We start from the raw sequence: 11769 nt of genomic DNA, 5'->3' as shown, positions 1-11769 counted from the left end.
TATATCTGATAGAGAATAATATTTAATAAAACTAGTATATAAGCTAACTAAAGATATAATCGATATGAAAAACATTTAAAAAAATATATTTTTTATTACTTATTGAAAGAAATGTGAAAAAAATAGAATCATAAACTTTAATGTTTACATTAGTTGTGGGCTGTGGGTCCCGCGTAGCTTACGTATTTGTTATCACACCAAATGAATGTTTCGATAATTTCCATTCTTACGATAATGTTTACATCAACATGATTAATATCATTTTTTTATTTAAATTTATTTCCAACACGAAATATTCCTAGACGATAAAATCAAAATAAAAATTAAAAATAAATTAATAAATCAAGACAGAAAACAGAAAAAGACAATTGGTACGTTTTGCCGTTTAGTACATGACGTCACACGTGCCATCTCCCACGTGCCTACCTGCAGAAAACGTTCCCGGCAAATCTTGTCTTTCTCCAACAATCATAACACGCGGGACCTCATGCATTCACTCACGTCGTGTTGGTGTCAACACCGTCGGATCTTTATCTTGACCCACCACCACACCTACTCACACCTCATCGACGGCCGGAAATAGCTCAGTCGACCGGCATAAGGGACATGAGACGTGCGATGAAAGCCACCTGTCGATGCACACAGGATGAAATCCATGACGACAATACGGAATCACTTTCACTGTTTCCCTCTCCTCAAACTCACTCAAACAGATTGAGCATTCGCCCCAAATCTTCGAATCGCCACCGTACGGAACCACCGGGAGAGACCGGACGGTGGTGGCGTCAAGTCCGCCGTGTTTTTCTCTTCGGGAATGCGGCGCGGATCGACGTTGGTGGCCGGAGAGAGAGTCTTCGGAGCTGGTGAAACGGCGGATGTAGAGGGAGAAGAAGGCCATGAAGAAGAGAACAGTAAGGAGGACGAGGATTGTGAGTGCTAATGAAGAGTCGAAAGGTGAGTTGGTGGTGAAGGATGGCGTCGGTGATCCGATAGCTCTGGAGGTGTCTTCGTCTTGTAGTAAGCTCCGGCGGTAGGAAAGGAGGTTGGTGTTGATCGGAGAAGAATGAAGGCGGTGGTGCTCATCGCGATGTTCGGACTGACGCTCCATGTATTGTCTGTGAATGTTTTGTTTCGAAATTCTCAGCTTTATCTGTTATCACCTACTTTTCATATACATTAATATTATTGCGTTTAAAATTTTCTGAGGCAAAATAATAGAGAAACGAATGTTATGTTTTTAGTTTTATATATACAAAAAAATATTTTACAATTGTTTATATTTTCTCAATCACATCGACATCGTTTGATTAACAAAGTTTTATACCCAACAAACCGTACGGTGGACGTGTGGTGATCAATTCACTAAGTAACTACCTCTTTTGTGAAATTTTGAGGGTAAATTCGGGATAATGATGTTAGAGCGATCGGTATGGGTTAGGAATTGCTCATTATGATCTACGTGTATACGTCAAAACGACGTCATAACGGGGAACACCGCCCCCTTCTCGTCTCTTCTCGCTGTGGGGCACCTCATGCTCGTTACCATCGCGCGAAACACATATACTGTTTGAATTAAACTCAAATGGTCAAATTAATAAAAAAAAAATAACCTTAATATTAATTATTCTTTTGCTATATAAATAAGATTAAACTGCACAAATGATCCTTGTGATTTGCTCAAAATTGTTAATTTGGTCCAAAAAAAGTTTGCATTAGCACCACAGGTTCAAAGTTTTCATTTTATTACGAGTTTGGTCCAATTTTCTTTGAACTTTTTCATTATAACGATTTTGCCCCTTACTTTTTTCTTTTTTAGTTTTTTATTCATTTAAATATTTTTCTATTTAAAAGAAAAAAATTTGTCTTTGTTATTTTACTTTAATAACTTTTTTATAAAGAAAAAAATAAATAAAATATACAATCTCTCTCTCTCTCTCTCTCTCTCTCTCCACCCACCCTCTTCTCCATCCCTCTTCCATCTTTGTGTTTCAATGTTGTTGCCAAGAGATACCCTCAAAGAGCATCTCCATCTCCAACAAAAAATTAGGCAAGTCATCTGTATCCCTGATCAGACCTCATCATCGCCTCTCTTTCTCTTTCTCTTTCTCTCTCTCTCTCTCTCTCTCACATTTCTTGATTACCACCATCCAAAGAAGAAGAAACCAGCGACTGTCGTCGGCCCAAGCCCCCTTCCGCTTCCCTTCGTTCAGGTAGCACCACCCCAAACACCAACTTCGATCATTTCTACCCTCCCTTTGAACCTTGACAGCCGAAGACAAGAGAAAGGAGATTGAAATATGAAGTTAGGGTTTCTTAGCGGCTAAGGTTTTCAGATGCGGCGTTTTGCGACTGGAAATCAAGGGGAGAGACCTGAGGTGAAGGGATGGTGTTTGGTGGTAGGGATTGCTTTAACAGGCGACTTCGAAAAGGGTTAGATTGATGGTGGGTTGTCTTCGAGATCGATTTAGATGAAATTATGCAGAAGAATATGATTTTATCATCATTTTGTCTTCCATGTCTACGTCATGGTTTGGAGAAGACAAACCGATAGAGGTTAATCGAAATCCATCTCCCTACGTCGTCATATATGCTCCGAGATCTGAAGATGAAATGAGATCTGTTCGTGTATGTGTGTTTTCTTGTTTGAAGGCAATATATTGATTTCTTTCCCCTAAATCTATTTCAAATCTTCAATGGTGGTGGTGATATTTTATTTTTATGAAAATCGTAACTATAAAGATAAGTTTTGATTTCTGAAGTAGGTGTTCATGGATTTCTGATTTCTAATGTGGTGTTCATGGATTTCTGAAATGGTATTCATGGATTATAATGTTTTTTTTTTTTAAATAAACGAAGTGGTGGGGATGAGAGAGAGAGAGAGAGAGTTTTGGCTTTTTAAAATTTTTTCTTTTAATCAGAAAAATATTTAAATAAATAAATAACTTGAAAAAGTAAAAAGTAAGGGCAAAATCGTCTTTATAAAAAATTTCAAAGCAAATCGGACCAAACTCGCAAGAAAATGAAAACTTTGGACATTTGGTGCTAGTCTAAACTTTTTTGGACAAAAGTGTCAATTTTCAGCTAACCACAAGGACCATTTGTGCAGTTTTGTCTATAAATAACTATTATCTATACAATTTTTTCCACACAAATCTCTCTTTCTTTCTATATAATTTCAATTATCTTCAAAAAATTTATGTATCTTTTCGACTCGTCCGATTATTTCGATGACGATATATTCTTCAGGATGATGTATCATTATTACACTAATGAGTTGTTACAACCAGACCCAACTCTGCTACTAACAAGATGTGCGATGTTAAATAGTAACCACGAGGAAGGACATGAACATCTATATCGCGATTACTTTGCGGATAATTGTGTATACGGATCGAAGGACTTCAAAAGAAGATTTCGTTTGAGTAGGAATGTGTTCCTACGTATCGCCAACGACTTGGAAAGCCGGTATTGTTTCTTTAATTTTAGTACACATTTACTAAAATATATACAAATGTACTACATGTTTCTTTAATTTACCAGTGTACTATATTTTTAAACTGTAGGTAATATATGTTTTAGGTATTAATTTTTTCAATTGAGATATGATGCTAGAGGTAGACGAGGGTTAACAATGTTGCAGAAATGTGTTGCGGCCATTCGTTTGATGGCTATAAGGGAGTTACCCGACACCATAGATGACTATATGAGAATGTCCGAAAGAACCGCAAGGGAGAGTTTATATACATTGTCAACAGGTGTATGCGGTGCATGAAGAACGTCATGGGTTTCTAGGAAATATTGGAAACATTGATTGTACACTGGGAATGGAAAAATTATCCAGTAGCATGGAAAGGTCAATACGCAAGTGGTCATCACGGATCGCCTTCGTTGGTTTTAGAGGTTGTTGCCTCTCAAGATTTAATGGATTTTGTATGCATTTTTTGGGGTTGCGGGTTCCAATAACGGTGCCAACGTTCTTGATCATCCGTCAATATTTGATGATCTTTTGAATGGAAAGCCCCCGATGCTTTTTTCACAGTGAATGGAAGCAAATACTGATGGGTTTTATACAAACAATCCTAAGTGTGCATGCAACCCTATTTTGGATCTATGTTTTCACTATTAGATACACAACATTATGAACACAAGAATAAAACCCTAATGTGCATTGCTATTTTCGAAATTAACATACAAAGGTTGGTTTACATACCTCTTGTTGTTATATTGCAATAACAACTTAAATCTTCAAATCCTAAGTCTTGAAAGCAAGCACCACAAGTGTAGTGCCTCTAATGGCTCACAAACACCACAAGCAATTGGAGAGGCTTAAGATAGAGGAGGGAGGAGTTGGAATTCATCCTTGGGACCTCTTAGGGGCATGTACACGAATTCAAAAGGCCTAGGGGTCTTTATATAGGGTTTAGATTAGGGTTTAAGTCCTTATCCTTATCCAGTTACTTGCCTACCAAGCAACCACAAGATAAGCCTTGAAAAACCCTTATCCTCTTATCCTTGGATGATTTTAAGGATATCCTTATCCTTAAATTCGTTCATCCTTTAACAAGGATAAATATTGCCCTATCTTGCAACTATCTTATAGTTACAATTCAGCCCCTCTAGTTTAATTAATTACACTTGATCACAAAATCAATTCCTAATTAATTATTGACCAATATTAATTAAACAAATATGATTTTCCTTTAATATATTATTCTTATAACATATTAATAAATCACAATAACCTCTCTCTCTATTTAATTTCTCCAGTCAAGTTGCTTTGGTGAAGGCAACCCAAAAGGACCATGCACAACCGGGTCAAGTACTTACAAAATATGGTTACGGGCTTAGACACTAATCCAACAGTCTCCCACTTCGATAAGTCTAGTAACCACAAATGTAACCTGCAACCCGATTAACAATCGTAGCTCTCAAAGACGCTGTCAAACTTTGATCTTATCAGTAACCTGTCCTATAGATAAGGGATCGTACAGTCCTCTGTTAGATATCATGCTGACAATTCTATGGAATGATTAGTTAAGCATTTAGGTTTCTCGATCTCCGATTTATTTGACATAGAACTTAATCGAACACATCAATTTAGTTCTGAACGGGCCCGACACATAAGTCAAATCAAATCATCGAGCGGCCGAGATATCTCTTCTACCATCTTAGGATAAAATTTATAGATAAACTTCAACTTATATGCATTTACTTATTCAATAATCAACTATACACAACAATGCGTTTTATAACATTGAGTTACCAATGCGTTTTCGCATTATCAATGTACAATCAATTAGCAAATAATAAACCATATATCTAGGTTTTAAGACTATATGATATTATTGTCTTACGATCACCTCTTATATATCCTATTCCATACGGTGATTCCAGCAAGCGCGGGTTTGTTCCAATGCTCAAATCCAGTTCATAAGCACTCATGAACGTCGCAACAATCTTTTGCTATGTCTAATACCATTTAGACAATATACGCACCAATTCACGACAATCTTCATTCATATCTACTTCCAACATATGAACGATTGTGGACAATTTGAATAATTCGATTATTCCTAATAAACTCAATTATTCTGGAAGTCAAAACATGCAAAGTGAAACAATAGTTAAACAATTAACATATGACAGTAACTTTACTTATAAATAAAACTCCTTTATTTAATCATCAAATGTCAATTACATTTATCAATTATACGTTTCTAAAACTATCTAATCTATGCTAATACCATCCTTCAGCCCAATACTCCTAGCATGCTGCAAGTGCTTAACCCTACTCAGTCCCTTCGTAAGCGGATCTACTGGGTTATCTTCTGAGGATATCCTCTTCACTATGAGTTGTCCTTCTTCTACACGATGTCTGATGAAATGATATTTTCTGTCGATATGTCGAGATCTACCATGATCCCTCGGTTCCTTGGTCAAGGCAACCGCTCCTTCATTATCACAGAAAATCTCCATGGGCTCCTTTATGGCGGGTACAACTCCAAGGTCACCAATGAAGTTCTTCAGCCATATTGCCTCCTTTGACGCTTCACTCGCTGCTATGTACTCTGATTCGCACATTGAATCAACTACTGTTTCCTGTTTGGAACTCTTCCAAGTCACTGCTCCTCCATTTAGGGTAAAGACCCAGCCCGATTGCGAACGGTAGTTGTCCCTATCGGTTTGGAAGCTGGCGTCACTGTACCCTCGCACCTTAAAGTCATCACTCCCTCCGAGGACTAAAAACCATTCCTTCGTCCTCCGAAGGTACTTAAGGATATCTTCACAGCAATCCAATGTGCTCTGCCAGGGTTCCCTTGATATCTACTAACCATGCTCAAAGCAAAGGCTACATCAGGGCGAGTACAAGTCATAGCGTACATGATTGAGCCAACTGCGGAAGCGTAAGGAACTCGGCTCATTTCAGCTATCTCAGCTTCGGTACTCGGACTTTGAGTCTTACTCAATCTGGCATTACTTTGTATCGGTAATTCTCCCTTCTTCGAGTTTTCCATACTAAAATGTTTTAGTACTTTCTCTAAGTAAGTGTTCTGACTAAGTCCAATTAGTCTCTTACTTCTTTTTCTTACTATCCTTATTCCCAAAATGTAAGAAGCTTCTCCGAGGTCCTTCATAGCGAAGCACTTCCCGAGCCAGGACTTAACCTCCTGCAAAGTCGGGATGTCGTTTCCTTTGAGTAATATGTCATCGACATATAAAACTAGAAAGCTTACTATACTCCCACTGGCTTTGACATATACACACGACTCATATTCGCTTCGTACAAATCCAAACTCTTTGGCTTTCTCATCGAAGCAGAGATTCCATCTGCGAGATGCTTGCTTAAGTCCATAAAAGGACTTCTCAAGCTTACAAACTCTATTCGGATGCTTCGGATCCATAAACCCTTCTGGCTGAGCCATGTAAACATCCTCGGCCAACTTTCCATTAAGGAAAGCGGTCTTGACATCCATTTGCCAAATCTCATAATTATGAAATGCGGCAATAGCTAGCATTACCCTAATAGACTTTATCTTCGCAACTGGTGAGAAGGTCTCATCATAGTCAACTCCGGGAGTTTGAGTAAAGCCCTTCGCAACCAATCGCGCTTTATATGTGTGTACCTTTCCATCCACGTCGGTCTTCTTCTTGAAGATCCATTTACACCCAACGGTCTTACGTCCGGGCACATGATCAACCAAATTCCAAACTTGGTTATCATACATGGATTGGATCTCGCTATCCATCGCCTCTTTCCATTTTTCAGACTCCGGGCCTGCCATGGCTTCCTTATAGCTATTAGGTTCATCAAGATTTACTAGTGTACCATCACTAATATACATGTCCCCTTCGGTAGTAATATGAAAACCATAAAACTGGGGTTGAACTCTAACTCTATCAGAATGTCTAAGAGGTAAGGACTCGTCAATTGGTTCAACCGGAGTTTCCTCCTCGGGTTGAGTGCCAGCGGTGGAGGTTCCTTCATCTATCGACTCTTGAATCTCTTCAAGCTCTATTTGCCTCCCACTTTCCTCTTGTCCTATGAGTTCTCGCTCTTGGAAAACTCCTCTCCTCGCAACAAAGACAACATTGTCCTTCGGTCTATAGAAGAGATATCCAAAGGATTTCTGCGGGTAGCCGATGAAAATACATCGCTCACTTCGAGGTTCGAGTTTGTCGTGAGTATCTCGTCTTACGAAAGCCTCGCAACCCCAAACCTTGATATGTGCCAACGAAGGAGCTTTCCCCGCCCACATCTCGTGAGGTGTTTTGGCAACCTTCTTAGTAGGGACTCGGTTAAGGATATGGGCGGCAGTCTCTAAGGCATACCCCCAAAAAGAGATTGATAGTGAAGCACGACTCATCATAGAGCGAACCATATCCAATAAGGTTCGATTACGCCTTTCTGCCACACCATTCAATTGTGGTGTCCTAGGTGGCGTCAATTGTGAAACTATTCCACACTCCTTGAGATATTCGTGGAATTCAAGACTTAGGTACTCTCCTCCTCGATCGGATTGAAGCATCTTGATCTTCTTGCCCAATTGATTCTCCACTTCATTCTTAAACTCTTTGAACTTTTCAAAAGTTTCTGACTTTTGCTTGATTAAATAGATATACCCATATCTACTATAGTAATCGGTAAAAGTCACGTAGAAGCGGTTCCCATCCTTCGTGGTTGATCTAAACGGTCCACATACATCGGTATGTATTAGGTCCAATAAACCTTCACCCTTTCGCACGTACCAGCGAAGGGTGACTTAGTTATTTTTCCAAGCAAACAAGATTCACATGTGTCATCTTCCCTAAGGTCGAATGACTCCAACACTCCATCCTTTTGGAGTTGGGCTATGCGTTTCTTGTTGACATGTCCAAGACGACTATGCCACAAGGATGCTTTATCCAAACTATTGGAAGAATCTATATTCAAAACATCATTTCCTAAATTATCAACAATCATCACAGCTTCATAAATTCCATTACATGGTATAGCTTCAAAGTAAAAGACACCATTTAGATAAGCTAAAATAGAACCATTCTCATTATTAAAAGAAAATCTAAAACCTTGTCTAAACAAACCATGAAATGAAATGATGTTTCTAGCCATTTATGGCGAATAGCAACAATTTTCTAAATCTAAACATAAACTATTCCTAAGCACTAAAGAATATACTCCAATCTTGGTCACAGGCGACGATCTTCTGTTCCCCATGATTAAATTTATCCTTCCTTGCTTCACATCCCTACTTCCTTTTAGTCCCTGCACATTAGAACAAATGTGGTAACCACAACCGGTATCAAGAACCCAAGAAGTAGCATGATTAGAATCGTTAGATTTAATTGTGTATATACCTGCGAAAGATGGCTTGATCTTTCCTTCCTTGATGGCTTGCAGGTACTCTGGGTAGCTTCTCTTCCAATGTCCTATGTTGTGGCAGTGGTGACATTTAGCCTCCTTAGGGTTAGAGCAGGGCTTAGCGGGATCAACTTTGGTCCCACTAGAAGAGGCACCATCTCGGGATTTAACCTTGCGATAGTTCTTCGATGAAGCCTTCCTCTTCTTTCCCTTTCCTTGACCAATTGCCAAGACAGGAGCAGCAGACGGATTGGGAGTAGGTGCAGCAGACTTGTCTTTGAAGTTTGTCTCAGCGACCCTCAAGAGACCTTGGAGTTTGCTTAGGGTGACCTCTTCTTTGTTCATGTGGTAGGTCATCCTAAATTGATTATAGCTTGGAGGCAAAGAGTGAAGCACCATGTCGATTGCCAAGTCTTCCCCAAAGTCAACATTCAACTTGCGAAGACGATCGACATACCTTTGCATCTTTTGCAGGTGCACGGTAAGAGACTCTCCATGACCCATCTTAGCGGAAATCATGTTAGTGAAGATCTCATAACGCTCTTGTCTCGCGTTTTGGTGGTATCGCTCCAATAAGTCTTGATGCATCTCGTACGGGTACATGTCCTCATAGGACTTTTGGAATTCGGAGTTCATTGTGGCTATCATGATGAAGTGGACCTTCGTTGCATCACGCTCATGAGTCTCAAAAGCACTCATTTCAGCCGGAGTAGCAATTTCAGCGTTGATCTTTTCAAGCTTTTCATCGAGGACATACTCCTTGTCTTCGTAGCGAGCAATTGTGCGAATGTATCTTATCCATTCGCTAAAGTTCGTTCCATTGAAAGTAACCTTTTGGCAAGGCTCATCAATGTGAAGGAACTATCGGCAGCGTTGTTTGATTTCGACATCTCTAAAAGAAAAAGGACAAAGATAGATTAGAATATGAATCCTTAATAATCACCGAATAAGAAAATTAGGGCTAGGATCCAACAACAATATTTACATCTTAGAAAAGGGATGCCGTAATCTAAACGCAAATAATTTGAAGGTAAGTGAATGACGATTCACTAATTCTCCATCATGAAAAACCTAACTCTAAGTTCTAAATGTATTGAGAATTCCTAGGTTCGGATGAGATTCATTGAAACTTTTCAATGGCATGTTTAAATCTCGATATGCCCCTCTCGTTTGTGACTGGGATACCGAGGATCACAAAGTGGGTGTGAATTACCATGCAAATTCACATGGTGCCTTCGTTGTAACGATCACCTATTAGATGTGCCGGAAACCACACACGCTCCATCGAACTATGATAAACAATGAATCACCCTTTGCCACCTTCGCTTAGAACCAATTAGTGTGCCGGTAAACCACACACGCTCCACTAACTTCCTAGCAAGGTGCAAAGTGTAATTTCATGGGATTGCATCAATTCACTTTTCCTAAAGTAACTAAGATTGGGAAATTTTAGAAAACATGTAGTTACTTTGTATTTCTTATTATACTTTTAATGAGAGGATGAGGTTGCCCTATCCTACCCGTTCGGCTAACGACCCTCCACCGATCAAGCAAGCGGTGGGTGTGAGTGTACGCCCATTAAGCACCATTTTATAGGCCGCAACCTTATACCCACCTTTTAGACCGGCTTCGTGAATGAGGCCTACTAACGGTAAGACTAGCATTTTAATTATACATATATATATTTATTAAGCTTGTAATAATATAATAGTATATGGTGTATTTTAAACATTTCAAAAATACTAGGGTTTTAATCTTTAATTAAAATTTTCGAAATTTAATGTCACTTAAATTAAAATTTTAATTATTAAAACTCTTGATTTAATAATTATCTTAAATTAAACTATTAATTTGTATTATCAAATCATAAGGGATTATCTAGATCTAAAAGATAATTATCATTTAAACATTTAAATTATCCTAATCCCTTAAATCCCTCCATAAATTTCGAAAATAGGGATGGGATAATGCATGATCTTTAATTACCATATTTAACTATTAAAGGATAATTACAAGATATGGGATTATCCAAATCCTAAAATTTAGGATCTTATCTTGGGGAAGGAGGCAAATCTCGAAATCTGAGGGTTTGCAAACCCTAGATTTCGAAATCTTGGATTGAAAGGAAATGATTCAAAAACCCTTTCAAGATTTTCGCAAATTAGGGTTAGGAAACCCTAATCTCGAAATCTATGGCCTCCTAGGGTTTATTGGCTATAAACCCTAATTTTTCAAGTTCATACAATTGAATAAAACTAATTGAAAACATGTTAACCAAAGTCTCTGATACCACTGATGGGTTTTATACAAACAATCCTAAGTGTGCATGCAACCCTAGTTTGGATCTATGTTTTCACTATTAGATACACAACATTATGAACACAAGAATAAAACCCTAATGTGCATTGCTATTTTCAAAATTAGCATACAAAGGTTGGTTTACATAGCTCTTGTTGTTATATTGCAATAACAACTTAAATCTTCAAATCCTAAGTCTTGAAAGCAAGCACCACAAGTGTAGTGCCTCTAATGGCTCACAAACACCACAAGCAATTGGAGAGGCTTAAGATAGAGGAGGGAGGGGTTGGAATTCGTCCTTGGGACCTCTTAGGAGCATGTACACGAATTCACAAGGCCTAGGGGTCTTTATATAGGGTTTAGATTAGGGTTTAAGTCCTTATCCTTATCCAGTTATTTGCCCACCAAGCAACCACAAGATAAGCCTTGAAAAACCCTTATCCTCTTATCCTTGGATGATTTTAAGGATATCCTTATCCTTAAATTCGTTCATCCTTTAACAAGGATAAATATTGCCCTATCTTGCAACTATCTTATAATTACAATTCAGCCCCTCTAGTTTAATTAATTACACTTGATCACAAAATCAATTCCTAATTAATTATTGACCAATA

The 11769-nt window shown here is 38.4% G+C and overlaps 1 protein-coding gene across 1 annotated transcript; it reads right to left on the bottom strand.

Annotated features, from left to right (window-relative positions):
• Positions 1 to 556: 556 nt before the first annotated feature.
• LOC145002512 (RING-H2 finger protein ATL57-like) lies at positions 557 to 1108 on the bottom strand. Its single transcript, XM_078961768.1, has one exon. It carries the CDS (start codon positions 1106 to 1108, stop codon positions 557 to 559), a length of 552 nt encoding a protein of 183 aa, XP_078817894.1.
• Between the last annotated feature and the right edge of the window lie 10661 nt (positions 1109 to 11769).

This window comes from Lactuca saligna, chromosome 6, assembly GCF_052625555.1.
Source record: "Lactuca saligna cultivar CGN05327 chromosome 6, ASM5262555v1, whole genome shotgun sequence".
Lineage (NCBI taxonomy): Eukaryota > Viridiplantae > Streptophyta > Magnoliopsida > Asterales > Asteraceae > Lactuca > Lactuca saligna.
The sequence above is the reverse complement of the archived record's forward strand: the minus strand, read 5'-3'. Positions and strand labels throughout refer to the sequence as shown.

Bases quoted from the DNA above. Each gene is read 5' to 3' on its own strand.
- LOC145002512 (XM_078961768.1), bottom strand. From the start codon at position 1,108: ATGGAGCGTCAGTCCGAACATCGCGATGAGCACCACCGCCTTCATTCT.